This window comes from Octopus sinensis, linkage group LG23 (genome assembly GCF_006345805.1).
Source record: "Octopus sinensis linkage group LG23, ASM634580v1, whole genome shotgun sequence".
NCBI lineage: Eukaryota > Metazoa > Mollusca > Cephalopoda > Octopoda > Octopodidae > Octopus > Octopus sinensis.
Window position 1 is genome coordinate 19,154,118 of NC_043019.1, and position 20,291 is coordinate 19,174,408.

The 20,291-nt window shown below is 37.5% G+C and overlaps 1 protein-coding gene across 1 annotated transcript in view; it reads left to right on the top strand.

Annotated features, from left to right (window-relative positions):
* Positions 1-11,621: 11,621 nt before the first annotated feature.
* The window catches only part of LOC115223709 (proteoglycan 4-like), a 100,485-nt gene continuing 91,815 nt past the window's right edge, over positions 11,622-20,291 (top strand). The window contains exons 1-2 of the mRNA XM_036512650.1: positions 11,622-11,864; positions 18,367-18,484. Coding sequence (XP_036368543.1) covers positions 18,448-18,484 — 37 coding nt within the window. The 5' untranslated portion in view covers positions 11,622-11,864; positions 18,367-18,447. The remainder of the gene's footprint in view (positions 11,865-18,366; positions 18,485-20,291) is intronic.

The following is a 20,291-nucleotide window of genomic DNA, read 5'->3' on the forward strand; positions in this document are numbered from 1 at the left end:
CAATACTGTCATTGTCTCAACTTTGATCTGGAAAATTGGACAGTGTACCAGTTGCATGCTAAAAAGCTTAATTATGTAAGAATGTTCTAAGCATAAAGTGTCTGGATAAGATTCCTAATACTGAGAACCGTAGCTTGTTTGCCAATTTTCAGCAAATGCAACTGCATTGTGTTGGATTTGTTATCAGAATGCCTGTCTGTAGACTGCCGAAGACAATCATTGATTCTGAACTTGCAAATGGAGGATGCTGCATTGATGTGAAAGATTGAAAGATGTTCTGAAAGCAACCTTGAAAGACTGCAAGATAAACCCAAACACATGGAAGAATATTGCTTTAGACAATTCTTATAGAAAGAAAATAGCTTCAGAAACTCAAAAATTTTTTGAATGTTAATTAATCACTATTAAAAGGGAAGCTTGCGAATCTTAAGATGACAAGCCTGGAATTAGTGAACACGAGAGGATGGTCTGTGACAAATACTTCTCTCTTAGAATAGGTTTTCTTAGTCACAGCAGAACACATAAACGAGAAAGCCACTTCAATTTGCTTCCTTTTTTGCTCCTCAAATTTATTTTTTCTGCTGCATTTACCAGGTCACTGTCAGGTAGCATTGACAGACAAACTACCATTTAGGAAGAAAGATGTTTCTCAGCTTAAAACATGTGGCATCACCTTGCAGTGATGTCAATGGATGAACCTCACCAGATTGCATAATTTCCCATCAACAACAAAGAATTAAATTCTACCTCATTACATGAACCTCTATGTGGTCACTCTACTTGATCTACTAGAAATAATAGTCAAATCATCTTGAAATCACATCAGCTAATAAGGGAGCATACGTGGTCAGATAATATGCTAGAAACCACAGCAAAATCTCCTTCAAATCACACACTGTTACCTTAAATAATGAAAGGACATATCAAGATAATGTTATCCTAGATACCCCTTCAAGCCTGATGGAATGTCATAGGTGAAATACCTTTGATCAAAAGTTTGCTCCTTCGGGGCTGACCCAGGGTTAAACAACATCAGCTTTCTCATAACAACCCTTAATAAATTCAACCCCATTTCATTACTTCTCAACAAACAAACCTTTCTGTGATTGCTTCACCTGTAAAAATTACAGCCAGTTCTCCTTCAACTTATACCCTGGAAAAAACAAAAGATGATGGGAAGACCATGGCTGGAAAGCCTTTTGTCTGCTTGTTGAGGGCTGACCAAAGGTTAAACAAAAATGAGAACTTTTCAGCAAAAGTAGTGGATTAACTCCACTACATCACATTACCTCATAACAATGCATACACACCACAACAAACTCCACCACACCGCATTACTATATTAGTTCTCAGCAATGAATAAACTCCACCAAACCACATCACTTCTCTTTAACATTATTTTAATATCTACTTTTCCATGCTTGCATGGGTCAGACAAATTTTGTTGAGGCACATTTTCTACAGCTGGATGCTCTTCCTGTTACCCACCTTCATCTATTACCAAATAAGAAAATGCTTTCCCATAGTCCTTCAAACACAGAAGATAAAAACTAACAGGAAAACTAAGGTATCAATGTCTTTCACTCCACTGTTAGGGTTTTTACTCTTTTAAAATTAAGAATTAAGATGGTTCTTTAAGTTCCTTTAAGCTGTCAGAAGTGGAATGGTTAGTCTAGAGAAAATGGCTAAATCTAAAGTATTAGCCAGAACCTTTTATTGTTTAGCCTCAGGTCAGTTCTTACTGAGCAGACCTAAGATTAGTTGTATTAAGCTGGGACCATCCATTTTTCACAAAGGGAACTCACGACCTTATTTTAAGGTGATAGGACAGTGCTTCTTAAGTAGTGTACCCCATAGGATTTTAAAATATAATTCAAAGGCTTTTGGAAAGACAAATGCTTACAAAATATGTTATCTGTGGTTCATGAATCAAGATGAGCAATAGTTTTGTATATTTTTATATTTTCAACTTTAAAAACAGTTTTTAAAAAATCCTTTCGTATGAAGCACTTCAGTAAAAAGTTTGAAAATTACTGCAGCAGAGAAATGGATACTGTTTCTGCTTGGTTAAGTGGTCACCTAGCGACTTCCTCATTGCTTGTCATAGAGTGAAGTTTTCATATAATACCAATAATACCAAGTAAATTGAATGTGTGTGTGTGCTTGTAATCCCATTTGAATTTTTGTAGCAGACTCGGGTTTTCATCATAAAATTCAAGGGTTTTGTCTGACACTAAAACCTTTTGTACAACATTCCAAGAAAAATTACTTGGGATTCTTATTTCATGGTTGAACTTTTCTCATCAGGAACACAAATAATCTTTGGGCATCCAGTATGATGTATAGCAATCTGATATCATTTATATAACAAGTCCAAAGTCTTTGGGTCACAAATGAAGCTTGTTCTTCTGAATTTAAAATGTCTATGGATGCTAATATATGGCATGGCATGAATAGCCAGTTCAGTCTTTAAGTGATTGCATGTTATGCCAAAATGGCTATCATAATGATTTGCCTCCTCGATACTTCAGGTGCAATAATAAAATCCCTGTTGCTACAAACACCTTTTCCCCACAATCAATATTTGACAAGCTCTTCAGGTCATTCCAAACATTCTTTTTCTTCCTCTGAAAACGACAATTTCTGATTATGCAATCTTTCCAAAGTTAGGTTATCAAAATACAACACATCAATTCATCAACACTATTTGAACTTGTGTCCTGCAATTAGGGTCTCAAATATAACTGTGGAATCCTATCAACATGAGGGCTAAAATTTCCTTTGACATATGTGATATTGAAATCAAATGCCACCATTCCTAGCCACTTCCTGTCCTTGAAGGCCTCAACATTTCAGAGTTCTTTGTGTGGATTAATGATGAATATAATAAATTTCTGATCCAGTAGAAAATGATGAATGGTTCATTCTTCACACAATTGCTAACACCTGCCTCATCATATTTGAACAATTGGATCCAGCTGGGGTTAACCTTCCATGATAAATAAAGCAGCAGGCTTTTAAAACAGCCAAGAATGTGGCAGAAACAATTCAAAATATGATGTTTAACTGAAAGAACCAGTCAAAGATGGTTTGAAAGGTTTTGGAAGAATGATTTCAGTTTAAAAGGCACTCTACAAAAGGGTTGTCTTGTTTATTTTAATGAAGATCTGCTTTTGTTAGAGTATAATTGAAGCAATACGATTATGGTTGAATTCAAGGCATTCAACAGTTCACTGGTTTTTGATGTGGACCGGAAAGATGCCTCGATTGGCAATATTGGTTCTCCGTAATTGGCAGAAAACAACTTCATAGCATGAGTCGATATCTGCATGTCTCTAAATTCTCATGAATATATATATCACCAGTTTTGCACTGGTGACGAAAAGTGGGTCTTTTACAAGAATGTTGAGTGATGTAGACAAGAGTTTAATAAAAGCATACTGGCTAAATCACAACCCCAAAGTGACCATCATCCAAGAAAAGTGTTTAGTGTGACTACGTTGCTACAAGCTAATGAAACAATTTTAGCAGACAGAATATTTAAACATTGCTTTGAAGAAAAGAGGCCTATTTTAGTGAAATGCAATGGAGAAATGTTCTGCCCTGATAAGCTACAGTACCATACAAAAATGATCTGAAAAGATTGGAAAACCTTTGCTGGGAAAATATTGCACAGCCTGCTTATTCGGTTAATCTTGTTCTGCCTATTCTTAAGATTCTTTTGATGGATAAGTTTTTAATATATGTGAACAAGTGAAAACTACCCTCTCTAGAAGTTTATAAATCATTGGAAGGAAGTCCCATCAGAGTTTCATTTTTAGTTGTTCATCTTGGATTTTAAAGACTCCGCCGGTTACGACGACGAGGGTCCCAGCTGATACGATCAACGGAACAGCTTGCTCGTGAAATTAACGTGCAAATGGCTGAGCATTCCACAGACACGTGTACCCTTAACGTAGTTCTCGGGGATAATCAGCGTGACACAGTGAGTGACAAGGCTGACCCTTTGAAATACAAGTACAACTCATTTTTGCCAGCTGAGTGGACTGGAGCAACGTGAAATAAAGTGTCTTGCTCAAGGACACAACGCGTCGCCGGGAATCGAACTCACAACCTTACGATCATGAGCCGAATGCCCTAACCACTAAGCCACGCGCCCTCACTCATCTTGGATACAGTCACACTAATTAAGCTAATGAAATTCATAATATCGGGACCTATTGTGAAGATGATACAGAAATTTTGCAATGGCTACAAATAATTCTGGAAGCTCAAGCTTAAACCTGTAATTTTGCCAACCCTCACCACCACCACCACCTACACATTCCCTCCACTGTCTCACACCTCGTTCATATGGACACCACTTCAACAACTAGTTATAATCAAACAGTACTTCCTCCCACATTAGTTTTAATTTCTTATATTTTGGCATCCAAAATCATCAGACTTTTGCCAACGTAGAATATCACTACTTGCCTTGGATTGTACAGTGTTACTGTGGTATGGATTCCTAGACCAACAGAGTTAAATTTAACTACTAATATGTAAGGTACTTTACTCTTATTCAAGATGGAAAGAGACCATCAAGTGAAACTGAAAGCATTGGTGTGGAAAAGAGTAGGAAAAAAGTGATTCTGTTTAATATTTGGCAAAGGCTTCAAGCAACATCACAAAACCATTAAAACTTGCAATGTCTGTGGATAGAACGATACATGGAACAACGCATAAGAATAAAGATAAAATTAGACCAAATAATCAAGTAACTCCAATGGTAAACCTTTGAACATTATTTTGTCATAGATCTAAAGTGATGCTTATTATGGAATGACTCCAGATGCAATGTACTAATAAACACAAGTGAAAGCTAAAAGTTTTTATGGTGCTGGATTGTTTTTGTTTTGTTTTTTTTCAGCAAGGGAGATTGTGGATATGGGCAATTTTTTATGTAAACCTTACTAGTAAAGGCTGATTTGAATTATTTAAGAAGTGCTTTAATTTGCTTGAAATCAAAATGACCAATGGAATTTCTGAGGCTGATACAGATGTTGTTACTAAATATTGTGAGGGGCTGAAGGAGTTTATACACAAAAATATTTTGGAAATGATAACTACTAGGATTTTTATTCCATGTAGAAAGAGCAGTAGCAGACTTTAAAGTTACCAAAAGTCATCTGGTGCATCTAGAATTCATTGCTGGTCATGTGTAATTGAAGCCCCTACTTATATACCTGCTCAAATTCAAGGGCTTTGCTTAGTTTAATCTACCTGTGATTTGGCTTTCAACAAGAAGTCTTGATACCTATGAACCTTTCAGAAAATCGGTTTGCAAATCAATTTTCTCCCTTATATATATATATATATATGTATATATATATATATATATATAGGTACAGTGCCCAGCATAACATTTCCAATAAAGAATTGTTCCCTTTGAGGCAAATGCACCAAAGCACTCAGTGAACTTAACCTGTTTGGATGCTCCAGTCAATAGATCAAGGTGTGATAGCTAACTTCAAGGTACATCATATGAGAAGTTTGAAACAATTTATAACAATAACTGACGAGTATACGCGTACTGTTAGAGATTTCTGGAAAAGGTCCAAATTATAGATGCGGTGCCTAATATAGACAAGTCATGAGATGAAGTGACATCCTCAGATGTGAATGCTGACAAAACATCAGCAGACAGCACAGATGACTTCACAGGTTCTTTGTCTACAGAAAGTCTACTAGTTCAGCAAGATATTGTGACACTGGAAAATAAAGTAGGATTTGAATCCTGTTTCCACTGCTTTCTCAACCAAACACTTTTATTCCTCTCTCAGATGCTGTGTTTAGTAAGTTTTCTTTGCTCTGCTTTACTTTTCATTTATGGGACACTTGCGACATCTTATATTGACCTGGAAGTTTGCTTTCTGTCAAACATGACAAGACTCACTAAAAAAACTCCCTGCCATTTTCTCTTGGTGCTTTTTATAAGGAATATAAATCACACTTTCCTGCCCTGCTTCTTTCCTCAAAATCATACAATATGTAGGAAAGGAGTTGGAAGAAATTCCATTCGTTGCACCCAGTGTAAAAACTATGGACATATAAGAGGTGCAGTGGAATCACAGGTAGATTAACAGGTAAAGTTGTCTTTGTATGTGCCAGGTGTGCAGGAACAATAAGCACTAAGAGCACATGGGACTTAGATTCTCTCAAATTCCCAGGAGGATGATCTCTTGGAGTTGTAGATAGTTTCTGTTACCTAGGTGACCAGATTAGAAATGGTGGGGGATGCTCTGAAAGTATTGTCTCTAGAATAAGAATAGGATGGAGGAAGTTCAGAGCTATTATCTCCATTGGCAACAAAAGGACTCTCTTTCAGAGTGAAAGGTAGACTACATGATGCTTGTGTGTGAATGGCTGTACTCCAGGGTAGTGAGACATGGGCTCTGAATGCAGAAGACATGCATTCCTCACAGACTCTACCACAACAAACCAAACTACATCTCTTCTCATCATAACATTTCCTCCTTCATGCACTGTGCCTACCTCCCACTCCCCAATCCTGTCCTCACAGCCCTCTTTCTCTGTATCATTGATATCCAGTAGCCCTTCCCTCCGGGTTTTCACCTCTCATTTCCTTGGCAATATCCTGCCACTTATATTATGACCTTCAAACCTCAAGCATATGCCCTGGCACTTGCCACCATCTCTCTCTCTCTCTCTTCCTTTACTCAACCATCCCATTTTTATTCTGATCCCCAACCCTTCTGAGTATGCCCAGCACTTTACCACCATCTCTATCCTGCTGTCTCCCACTCTCTCTCTCCTTCTCCTGCACTTCCCTCACATTGAGTAACCATGTATTTCCTTTGTGGCTGCACACCTGTTTCCTTCTTCATTCCTGATCTCTCTCTCACTCTGGTCAGGTAACCTTGTACCTCTTCTACAGCAAGACACCTGTTTCTTAGTCCTTGTCTCACAATAACTTTCTTCATCCGACACAAGATCACCCCCTCCCCTCTCAAAAGGCTTTTGTCTTGAAAGTTACTTGCTGACCCTGTCAGTGCTGATGCCACATAAAAAGCATTCAGTCCACAGCTGGATGCCTAGTGTTCAGAAGGGCATCCAGCTGTAAAAACCTTACCAAAACTGACCTTGCTTGTGCTTATGCCACATAAAAAGCACTAAGTGCACTCTGCTGGGTTTTGGGGGTTAAAGAAGGGCATCCAGCTGTAAAAAATCCATGTGAAAACACAGAAGTCTGGTGCTGGCCTCTGCCTGGCCAACTCCTGTCAAACCATCCCACCCATGCCAGCATGGAAGGCAGGCATTAAACGATGATGATGAATTTACATCAATTAGTTTTACCAAAATATATAAACGTCAACTTGGTATGTTGGAAACTTTTTTGTGATTGCCGACTGAGCTCTGATTTGATCTTAATCTTCAAAAGAGCATTTCGTGTCATCTGAGGATCCATGGCACATTGCAGATGGCACATTCGGTGTTACTCCCAGCCTCTTTTCTCAAATTTATATGATTCTGGTTAAAAAGCATAATGGGGTTCATCCTTTAGTGTTTGTTCTTTTGCTGAACAAACAACACAATATGAAAACGTTTGAGTTGATAAGAAAAGCTCAGTTTTGAGACCCTCTTCAATTGTGTCCCTTTCAACAAGCTGCCCAGAATGCTGTGGCAATCATTTTCTTCTGTGCATATAAAAGGAAGTGGTTTTTTTTTTTTCCATTTAGCACAAAATCTCCAAAACACATTAGCTAGATTGGGTCTCACTTATCTACAGAACACTGATCCAGATGTTATGTTGAAATCAGAAATGGTTATTTCTCTTACCTTTGTGTCTGATTTTTTTGCAACAGAGCTACTTCAAGAACTTAGCCCCTTTTTGATTACAATATGAACTTAAAATGCAATGTCCAATGATATGGAAATTAATAGACGGGCTGTGTAAAATACAGAAAGGGAGAACGTTTATTATTTGGATACAAACCACTTTCTCAACTTAAAAAAGTCTTGAGCTGTTGACAAAAAGAATATCTGAAACTCTAACAAATTTTGAAAACATGGATACTGTCACTATTGGTGTATTGTTCATAGATACCAAAAGAAGAATTGAATAAAGTTACCTTTGCAAAAAAATAGCAGAGTCATATCTTTTTTTTTATTAATAGTAATCTTTCGCTGCACATTTTAATTATTCCAGTTGATTATATATTTTTTTCCAGCTTCTCTCTCTCTCTCTCTCACACAAACATAAAGATACTTCTATTTCTGTCTGTTTGTCTCCAGTGTCAAAAAGTTCTGGTGCCTAAAAAGCCATCACCGAGACAGGCTCAATATCCAACCACCGATGCCAAATTGTTAGCATCCCAACAACTGCATCCATTCACTTCATTTGTATGTACATATATACAAACACACATATATACATATGTGCCTTAATCAGCACGAAATGGACCAGTTCTATGTCAAAACCAGTAATATACTGGTCAATGAGATATAAAAATATAATCACTCTATTTCTCACATTGTGCATTTTTTTTCCAGACTTATGGACAACTGATAATTGCATTCGTACATAGATTAAAAAAAAAAAACTATCCTGGACTAAATATAGAGAACCTCCCCTGTTATTGAATACATATACAAATATCAACACAAGGAAAAGTATGTGCCATCCTAGAAGTCAGCTGCTTGGCTGATGTGAATATCTCTTGGAAAATGAATGAGAAAGAGGAGAACTGCTTTGAAACTACCAGCTTCCATATCCGGATGATAAATTCACATTTGTACCAATAATGATTGGTGCCCTTGGTTTACTGAGGAAATGCCTAAGTAACAATCTAGATAAAGTAGGGTTTTCAGAAAAAGAAATCAACCAACCAACTTACAAATTACAAATGCAATCTGTAAGTGGAACAGTGAAAATGTGCAAGACTCTTGTCAAGTTTAAAATGTGTTTTTGTTATCTACATTCCAATGATGGAGCTTTGTATCTTTTGTTAGAAAGCAGCTCCTTCTTCAGAGGAAGATCTCAAATTTATTAAAAACAGAAGAGAACCAACATACGTGTGTGTGTACTTGTTTCTTAATATTTTAATTTAGAGTTGATTTCAACCAGCTTCCTACTTGGTGGCAAAGAAAGTACCTTGTTTTGTTCATTAGCCTTTAAATTGAGATCTTGCAAATCTTTATAGGCCCCGATATCACAATCATTTGTAGTGTATGAATTAAGGATTTGATTGCTCTCCTCAGGAACCCAAGTTCAGCCATGCTTTATACCAGACAGGTTGGTATGTATCCTGTTGCTCCAATAATAACAGGTCATCATCATCATCATCATTTAATATCTGTTTTCTATGCTGGTATGTATTGAACAGTTTGACAGGAGCTGGCCAGGCTCCATGTATGTTTTGGCATGGTCTCTGTAGCTGGATGCCCTTCCTAATGCCAAGTATAAAGCTGAAAGTGTGTCTTGGGTTCTGGACTTGCAAATTCCATATCAACAACCCATAGATGTCGCCTCTTTCTCTTGTATTTTTCTCATCACATTGGTGTCCAGAGGGCAGCTGATTTCCAAACAGAACATGTCTTTTCCTTGTGGTCCTACACAACAATATTTGGCTGCTGTTTTAATTTTTAAGTTCCGCCAATATTCTTGGCACCAATTGGTCTCAATATAGTTTGCTTCATCTGTTGGTGTTTTCTTTATGTCATTCTGTTCCACACTGTTCTGGACGCCACCTCTTGCCTCGTGGCAAACCATCATCTGGAAGGCATTTCCTCACAGCTGGTCCTTCATGTGGTTGACGTCTTCAGTCTTGCTCTTGCACAGTCTACATGTTTGTCAAAGTTTTCTGCCTGTGGGGGGGGGGGATCTCTTGTTCTTGGATTGCATGGAGGTAGCCATCAAAGTAGGACATCATAAATTTGTCAGCACTTTGGGCAAGCTTTTGATATGATCAATTTCTTCTGTTTGCGTTTTTCACACCAAGTACCTATGTATTGTTTTCTCAGTGAACTGGTTCATTTTTTTGATATTTTCTTCTTTTGATAAATAGAATTTACCAATGCTTCTTGGGGAAGAGATCTGTATCATTATTTCATGCCTCTCCTCCAGTTCATTAGCTATCCTAATTACATTGTTGGTCTCATGGTCACAAACTTAGCCAACATAGATACTGGTCTCTTTCCTTAGCTGCAAACATTGCTTCAGTGTCACAAAACGTGCTTCATATGACATCAAGACAGATTTGAGACCATGATCACCATCCTTGCGTGGGAAGTAAAGCCAGTCTATATCTTCATTGAAGTTGAGATTTCCTGTAATACTGACCAGCTTCTGAGTTCAAACATCTATCTCATAGTGACCGGTTCAGAAGGCTTTGGCAGGCATGAGGATAGTGACTGCTTGTTGTCAGCTGAGAGTTCAGATGACCATTTTTTTTCATCCTCTTGATGTACTTATTCCTTGTCCTCTGTATCTGTGTGTGTGAGTGCAGAAAAGGTAAAACGACGAGCTTCTTAGATGAGTCCATTAGAAAGGTTCTCAACAATATGAGACAATAGGCTAAGGTCATTGAGAGAACTTGGTAACCAGAAAACAAATAAATTTTTTACAAAATGAAAATGAAAGAGGTGAGGCTGAAACCCGTGAAGACAGGACGATACGCAAATCGCCTGACCAGCTGGCTTTAGGATGACTGGCCAAATAAAGTTGTGTAAGGGAAAGACGGGCATGATAGGATGGTCTACGACCGCTGACTTCTATAGGCATGATACATGAAAATCTATCTACGCAGAGAGAGAGAGAGAGACGGCGATGTAATTAAGCAAAACAAAGCGCAATGTGCATCAAAAGCCATTTACTAAATTTGTCATTTAATTTCATGGATGAAATTGAAACTTTTATAATGAACTGGGAATTTTTTTGTTTCGGCTGAAGACATTGCTTCCGTTGGTTGGCCAGACAGTCCGTTCTTAGACTATTTGGAGACAGTATTGATTTTTTTAGAGATGTCGCTTCTCTCTACCTTGTCGAATATCGGATGAAGGACAAAAAGTCATGAAGCAGCTAAAATCGACAAATATATGCAAAATATTCAGGAACTGCGCATTTTCTTTCCTGTCATAAACTATAAATCTCGCTTTCCTACAGTTTTTTTTTATCAGCATCAGAATTATTAAATAAATAATCCAAACAAGTTATATAAACCTGAGCATTTCCCGCCCCCACTTCGACCGTTAAATGAAAGCGTTTATCTCTTGCGAATTCTTACTTACCTCCCTTGAACCATCGCCCCCCCCCCCGGCCCGCTTTGCGCTCTTACTCTTTTCCTGTCTCAATCTCCCTTCACCTTTCTGCATATCTCTCTCTCTCTCTCTCTCTCTTTATCTATCTATCGTGTATATATATATGTATGTGTATATATATATACACACATACATACATATATATATATATATACATACAAACATATATATATATGTTGCCCTTAACAACAAAAACATCATATACGCGTATTAAGAAAAAAAAACAAATAAGAAAAAAAAAACAAATACACGTAAAACAAATAAAAAACCATGATTCAATAAATAAATTTAAATAAAACGTTTGTCATTTTACGTTCAAATTACGTAAATATCAGACCCGCTTTTTATACTTTCCCTTCTTCCCATTTTTGTGGACAAGATTATTTATATTTATTAATAATATTAATTTAGATATTTATAACTGAATTACACCATCAGTTGATAAACTTGGGAAAACATTTTAAAAAAATTGAAAAAAAAATCTTTAGGAATATCTCGAAAAAAATAGTCTTGTGGGGGAAAATAACAATTTGAAACTTTCGGTAAGTTAAATTCTTGAAAGCTTGAATATTTTTCGTATCCTTCAACATATTATCATTACAACGATCATAATTATTGACAAATATTGTAACAATTAGCAAACTTTCCGTAGAGTTTTTATAAAGATATTTTTGCTTTTTTTTTTTTTATTTCTAGTCTTGATTTAAAAATTATTTTCGCTTCCTAATCTTTCATCTCTGAGAAGTGAGGACGCATGAAAGAGGGCTATTATCGTTTAACCCCACATAAATTACTCTATGCACAAAGACATTGTATCTGTGACCATTCCATCCGTTTGTTCAAATAGTTATCTAATGTCTTCCTTTTTTTTTTTTAGAATCCAGGTAGAAAAGTCACAAGAGTTTTGTCCGGGTGAGGGGGGAGGGGCTCCGAGCGGGTTCTGTCCGGTGGGGTTTGTCCGGGGTGGGGTCCAAAGGTGGGGGGGGGGTTGTCCGGATCTCATAAATTTGTTGTGATTTTATTACCGGTCACCACAAATTAATTGTGACTTTTTTTACCAGCCAAAAATTGTGACTTTATTACTGTGACTTTTTTCCCATTGCTTTTATTATCGGTCACCTTTTTTCTTAGTAAACGAATGCTAGCAATTTAGATTTAAAAGATACAATAATTTCAGTTTTCATTTCATTTGCTTATTTCTAAAAAAAAATCAGATTTAGTTAATGACTAAAAATAAAATTGTGACTTTAAAAACGAATTTACTAAACTATGACGTCATACGTCCCATTTTCTGGTAATTTTTCTCTTCTTGTACCGGAAGTGCTATATTTAACCCTGAATATAAAACGGGACACTTTTTATTGTTTAGGATGGACATTTGGAAAAAAATCGCTAACATTGAATACATTATTTGAGTATCTAAACAAAAAGTCCACGTTTTACTATCATTTGGAAGGATTATGCAGAACTTTAATGAATGTAAAAATAAAAAAATTTGGAGACTTTTTCATAAAAATCCTTTACTCTTTATCTGCCATGTTATACAATATCGTATTTATTTAATTCGCTGTCATCATGCTTAGATTCTTGGTGGCGTAAAATCCTCAATAACAACCGCAAGTTTTCAAATATTAGGAGTGCAAGGGTTAAAAAAAACAACTTTTCATGAAACTGTTTCACGAATATATTTTTTAAAAATGCAAAAGTTTTTTGTGTTATAAACTTTTGCATGTTTAAGCCATGGTTTTTTTTAAAAATATATTTTTGTTTTCGCTTCTCCAACCCGTAAATCTTTTGCAAGTTTTCTCCTATTTTTGCTGTCTTCACGGTTTTCCGTCTCAAAGACAAAATAAAACACCAACACGCTTGCCATCTTTAACTCGCTCTTTTACATGTGTGAGAGTTTGGTGACCTTTATGTTACACTAAACGAAAATAAAAATTAAACAAAACCTTGAAAGGTGACGCTGAACAGTTTACGCCTCGGAAAAAGACACATCAACCAAAATGGCGGAACTTTGTCAGATTTTATTCTTTCACAGATCACAAATACTTACGGCACTGCTCGTGGCGTAGCTAATAAAGCAACGACTGTTCCTGCCAAGTACATTTTTCAAAATTGGCGCCTTTTATAGAATGTATAATCGATGAGTTAATCGTTTGCTATGTGCTCGCTCCCCCTTTAGAACCTGTTTGATGCCTATGGGCACAACAACATGGCTTCTTGAGCAAACTGGGGAACTCCATATATATTGCTCGATCTATCAAAGGTAGCCGCTAAATATCCTTCATAGCATACCCTACACTCTTTCGGTTTTTTCCATTTGATATATTTCTTCCCATTTCCTTGAAAATCTCTACACAGATGGAGTTTTTCTTGCCAATTACGAAAATCACAATTCTTTGGAGAAATTAAACAAAGTTATGAACCTTTAAAGCTTTAAAGTAAACAAACTTACGAAAACTTCGGCAGAGGTAAAGAATACGCGCACCATCCGTTTTCGGCGTAACAAAAATTCTAACCCTAAACACTGGGTGTGCATATTCTTTACCGTCTCCAAAATTTCAATTATATTTATGTTCTGTGAAAGTTTTATTACATATATAACACATGTATGTACGGTACAAATATAATACAAAAGAAAGACAAAGAAAAAAAAGGGCGAAAACAAAGAAAAGAAAAAAAACATCACTGCAGCACCAAATTCTTCAATTGGTCGCCCACCACAAGGTTGACTGAAACATAGTGAAGCAAGCCAGCACACTCACAGCATTATCACAGACGATAGTGAGGCTAAAGCACTGGAAAAGTCAAGCCCCATCACAGGCATGGCCTGGAGCTGTCACCACTGACAAGAATTCTGCTGTTAGTGGTGCAGTCCCTGCAACTGTTTCAAATGCCACCGGGTGGAAGAGATTGTTCAGAGTTTTATTCCGTTCAGCTACTGAAGCGGAGCAAAAGAGTCACAGACTGTGACATCCCAGATGAGGCACCGACCTCTAACCCAGGCACAGAAGGTAAACCCATCCTGTCTCTTTCCATTGCTTCTGGTTAATCCCGCTGGCTTTAGAACTGAGGGGACATCTCAGCCAGGGCTATATTTTCTCTCATTAAATATTTTTTCACTTTTAAAGGTTTTATAATTTTTTTTATCAATTCTTTTGAAAAAATCTAAAACAAAAATGACGCCTTCCAAGTCATCATGGGATTTTGAGAGATTCAAAAGCTTATTAAATTCTTCAAGAAATGATTGCAATTTTTGTAATTGGTATGAAAAGGTTCAACTGCCGAGAATTTTTCCAAAAATTGAAAGGTGTGTGAAACGAAAACAAAATAATCTCACATAGGATGATGATGATGATGTTGAAATACTAAATGTCTGAAGGAGAAGATGAAAAATAAAGAGAGACTGCTTTTGGTAACAGGTCTACTCAACCACTTCATGGCTATGGATGCTGCTACTACTATTACTACTACTACTATTACTACTACTACTGGAGCTCGTAAAGAGAAAGATTTCAGAGAAATCCATATAAAACTGGAGAACTTTAGGTCATTTTGGTGTTCAAACACAACATACAAATATATTTAACCCTTTCGTTACCAATCCGGCTGAAACCAGCTCTGGCTCTGAGTACAAATGTCTTCTTTTCATAAATTTTGAATTAAAATCTTCCACCAAACATTAGTCACAATTTATGTTCCTAACACTAGCTGAATGATAACTAAGTAATTTTACTAAATTCTTTGTTATATCTAAAATAATTGAAAGAAACACAGAGCATCTCAAAATAAATCCAGTAATGAAAGGGTTAAATACGCTAACAGATCTGTGACAATGCACTCATGAAAATGTCATTCATTGAAATTTGCTTGATGAGCTTTAAGCAGCAGCAGCTGATTATTTGCATCCTGAAAATTTAACATTTATCACAACCATCAGTCCGAGTTTTGTCCATGAAGATAAAGTTAACAGCAACGGAGAACAAGAGAAAGAAAGGAGAGGGAATACAAGACAAGATTAACGTTGTTAAGGATCCGTTCAGACTATTGCAGATGAACACCAGCATGAACAGAGAGATGTTCTGGGAATGATGGTTAGTGTAGGGGAAGAGTGAGAAGGGGTGGAATGATGAACGGGTCAGGGGTGCCTGAGTGGTGGAATAAGAGACTGGTCTGTTCTAAGAAGCAGGGACCATTGTAGTAGTGATAGAAAAGGAGAGGAGACAGCATGCTCGTTGGTCAGAGGCTGAAAGAAGTGTGTCATTAATGATGGGAAGCCAATCAGCCAAGTGGCCCTTATCTCAATGCGGTCACGACGCTAGTGTGTGCAGCTGTGACACTTGTCCCAGATGTGGGCCCAGTGCTCCATTGTGGGTTTCACTAGAGCTTTGTAGAATGTCAACAGCTGTTTGTTGGGTCTGAAATATGTTTTAATGCTATTGTAACGCCATGACAAACAGTCCCTTGACCCTCCAACCTTCACCCATCATCATCACAACACATACCTCAAGGAACAACAAATACTTCCATGAACTTCAAAAGAATTCAGGTTCATAGAACACAATAAACACCTCAATGTAATGGAGGAAGCCCACATTGTATTGCTCAAACTGATAGCAGCCCAATCTTTGTGAAATGTCACTAAACCACTTCAAAAAAAAAAAAAAAGGGACATGAATAATGTCATTGTAGATGTTCTTTAAAAAATGAGATGGTCATGCTTGGAATGGTTTTGATCTGCTTGATCAAAGGTGATCCATGGATAAGCAACAATACCACAATTATCATCAAAGACTCTTCAGTATCTATATTCAACAACAATGGAGGTTTTATAAAATCCTGTCTCCATGGCAATAAACTAATGACCATCTGAAACAATACATTGGCACCCTACACAAGAGAAATAAAATTCAGTTTCCAGAAACTAAGCAAATATATTTAACCCTTTCGTTACCAATCCGGCTGAAACCAGCTCTGGATGTAGACTCTAGAGAAACAGGGAGCTGGCAAATACTTGTTTCCAACATAAATTAAAAAACTAACTGGAAATTACTTATACAAGCTAATTAATAACCTCAACAAAGCCACACCACTTTTAACGTGTTTTAATTAAAATCTCAGGTAACATAACTGCACTCCAACAGAAAACTCAGATATTCTTCAAAACTCAGTCATTAAAAGGTGGTGACACGAAAGGTAAAATATGCCTGTTCTAACTTGAATATGACATCTACAACTTTGTGTTACCAGAAAACTGATAGAGCAACCCCCAAACTCAAAAGCCTCAACCCTTGAGCACAAAGACCCTAAAGAAATATCTGCCATCAAGATTTCTAGCTTCACATACCAATATTTGTCAAATTCCTAGAATCTTTAGAAGGTAAAATCATTTCAGTTTTATACCTTGACAAAGACCTAAATGAAGCAACATTACACAAATCCATCACATAATTATATGTGTCCTTAAAAATTTTAGAAAATTCATCCTTGACAGCAATCATTTGCATGTTACCCAAACTTTACTATAATTTCAAGACTCTTCTCACAAAGCTCACCATTTCAAACCATTTTCCCTACCAGTGATATCAGCAAAACTTTTAACTTCACATGAAACAACTTGACAAACAGCATAACTTTAGCTGTTGGCTAAGTTGACTATGTCTCAGTTTTTGAAAGTGCAATTTCCTAAAAAGTGCACCACAAGGATCTGCACCCTTCCATTATTCCCAGATGCAGCTTCTTCACTTATCAGATCCTGCACAAAAACCACTTGGTTCAAAGTAATACTTAAAGTAGTTCCTTCCTACCTCACCAGTAACACCAAAGGATTTGGGGTTACAACCTGCCATCAACATAATTGATACATATGCACCTACAAATATGAAATGGTATCAAAAAGGTTCTTCGACAAGTTATGATTAATAAAAAATAGCTTATTTACTTAAGTTTTAACAGAATCTCCTTTGAAATAGTCACCTTGCACAGCAACACACCAGTCTCACCTGCCCACTTTTGTACTTTTGAAGAGATTTTCTGTAAGCAAGTCAAGGACCCACTGTGATTTGCTATGGATCTTGACAACAGTGTTAAAACAGCAACCTTTGAGTTGAATTTTCATCTTGGGGAAGAGATGGAAGTCTGCAGTGCCAAATCTGGTGAATAGGGTGAGTGCAGAAGTAATACCATGTTGTTTTTGGCAAAAAGCTCACAAGTGAGGAGAACTCTGTGAAGAATTGTATTTCTTCATATTCCACAGATCCAGTTGCTTTCACTGAATGCTTCAAAAGGTTTCAGTAGAACTCTCGATTGATGGCCTGGTCCTGGGGGGACAAGTTCTTGATGCACGATACCACAAATGTCAAGAAGAACACTGAGCATGTTCTTGATTGATCTGTGGCACTGATGTCTGCTTTGGAAGTGCCTGTCCCTCTCAAAACATTGCATACGACTCATTGCTTTGTTGCCGTAAACTTGCCAAAGGGTGTCTACATCTACTCATGACTAAATATTGGGTTGCCGATTTATAGGAGCTTACCTTTCGACTTACCCTCCCAGGCACCTCAATTCTGGGAAGAGGGTATTTTCAAGTTAAAGCAAAAAACGGAGACGCATTGTGCAACAAAATGGTTCATATTTGGTTGATTAAAAATGTAATGGCAAGTATTTATTGACCTTTTTCTTTCCTTTAAAAATCGGCAAGAACTTTCTGGACAACCCAATAGCTATCTAAACTAACTAATGAATGCACAGTATGCACAACCAGATCCTACTTGACTTGTGAGGGAAGATGAACGCTTGTCCCGTCTGGAGCTTTGGATCTGGGTCTTGGCCCTTAGGCTTTTTTTAGCTAATGATCTACTTATCATAGATATGGTCAGACATGCACTTACATCTACACACACACACACACACACACACACACACACACATGCAACATCTCAGTTTTGTTTTTGTTTTCTTTATATAAAATACATTATTCTAAACAGCACATGTCTATATTCGTATGTCAGCTTTCCTTTTTATTTCTTGTTTCAATTTTAGTGTAAAGAATCTGAAAGTAATTTGGTAAATATTGTTGAAACCTGACAGACTCCACACTCCATCAAAGAAACCAAAAGAAATATGGGTGTCGATGAAAATAACATGGATTTTATAGAAGGTATTTGTTTGGCTTGCTTTGCCTCTTTCTACCGTATCGTTCTTTTATTCACTTGACACTCGTTATCTTTTACTTGTTTCAATCATTGGACTGTGACCATACTGGAGCACTACCTTCAACAATTTTAGTGAACACAATCAGCTCCAGGACTCTTTTTTAAAGTTTGGTACTTATTCTATCAGTTTCTTTTGCCAAACTGTTAAGTTACAAGGATGTAGACAGCGCATCGCTGGTTGTCAGGTGGAATGAGGACACACACACAGACACACACACGCATATGCAACAGGCTACTTTCACTTTCTCTCTACCAAATCCACTCACAAGGCTTTGGTCGGCTTTATGTTTTTCATTTATTTTTCCCCCACATTTTCTACTATAACCCTGGGCTGAACAGTTTTGTGAATAGATTTGGTAGAGGGAAACTGAAACAAAATTATTCTCTCTATTTATAATATATCTGTCTCGTCCATGACTAGCATGGAAGGCAGATGTTAAATGATGATGATGATGATGATGATGATATATGTGTGTGTTTGTAACCCTTGAGTCTCTACTTATTATTTAAGCTGATTTGCAATAACTGTGATGGTGAAGGCAAACACACACACACACACACACACACACACACACAGCTGTGCATGCACAGGTAAACATAAACACGCATATACCCATCATCATCACCATCACCATCATCACTTTCACATCATTTTCCCTCCTACCGCTTTCTCCTCTCTTTTCCTCCTCTTCCTCTTCCCACTACTGCTTCTTCCTCCCTCCTCTTCCCCTCCCTCTTTCCTCTTGTGTCTCCTTTTCCTACTCTCTCCCTCTTCCTCTCTTTTCTTCCTCCCTCTTCCCTCTTCCTCCTACTGCTTCTTCCTCCCTCTTCCTCATGCTGCTTCCTCCTACTCCTCCCTCCTCCTCATGTTGCTTCCTCCCGCTTCCTTCTCTTGCTTTCTCCTCCTCCCTTCTCTCTCCTCCACTCCTCACACACCCTCTTCTCTCCCCTTCTGTTTTGGCAACAGGAAGTGGGGCACTGGGTGTAGAAAATTCCACCAGAGACGAGCATGGGGAAGTGATAAAAATGGGTGTTAAAATGATCTTTCCTCTCTTATCTTGTACTGCTTCCAGCCTGTGGCCATTCTGGGGCACCACCTTGAAGAATTTTAGTCAAATGAATCGGCCCCAGTTCTTATTTTTTTTTAAAGCTTGGTACTTATTCTATCGGTCTCTATTCCCTAACTGTTAAGTTATGGGGATGTAAACACACCAACACCAGTTGTCAAGTGGTGGACGAGTGTTTGGAGACAAGCACAGACACAAAGCCCCCCCCCACACACACACACACATAACCCCTTTGGTTATGAATGGGATTGCACCTACAAAGTTCCCCTCCAAGGTTGTTTGTGGAAGGCCAGCAGTCACCCATGCATACCAGCCTCCCCTCTTCACATCACCGATGTTATCCAAGAGAAAGGCAAAGGCCAATTCAGCATCGGTAATGTCGCAACTTATTTCTACAGCTGAGTGAACTGGAACAACATGAAATGAAAGTGTCTTGCTCAAGAACACAACACACAGCCTGGTCTGGGAATCGAACACACAACCTCATGATTGTAAGCCCAATGCTCTAACCAATGAGCCATGCATGGAACTTTGGGCAAATGTCTTCTACTGTAGCCACAGGATGACTAAGGCCTTGGTAGTGGGATTGATGGATGGAACCGGAAAGAAACCAGAAGATATATATGTATATAACAAAGTAAAGTTGTAAGGTACCACACAAGTAGAAATATATATGAAAGAAGGT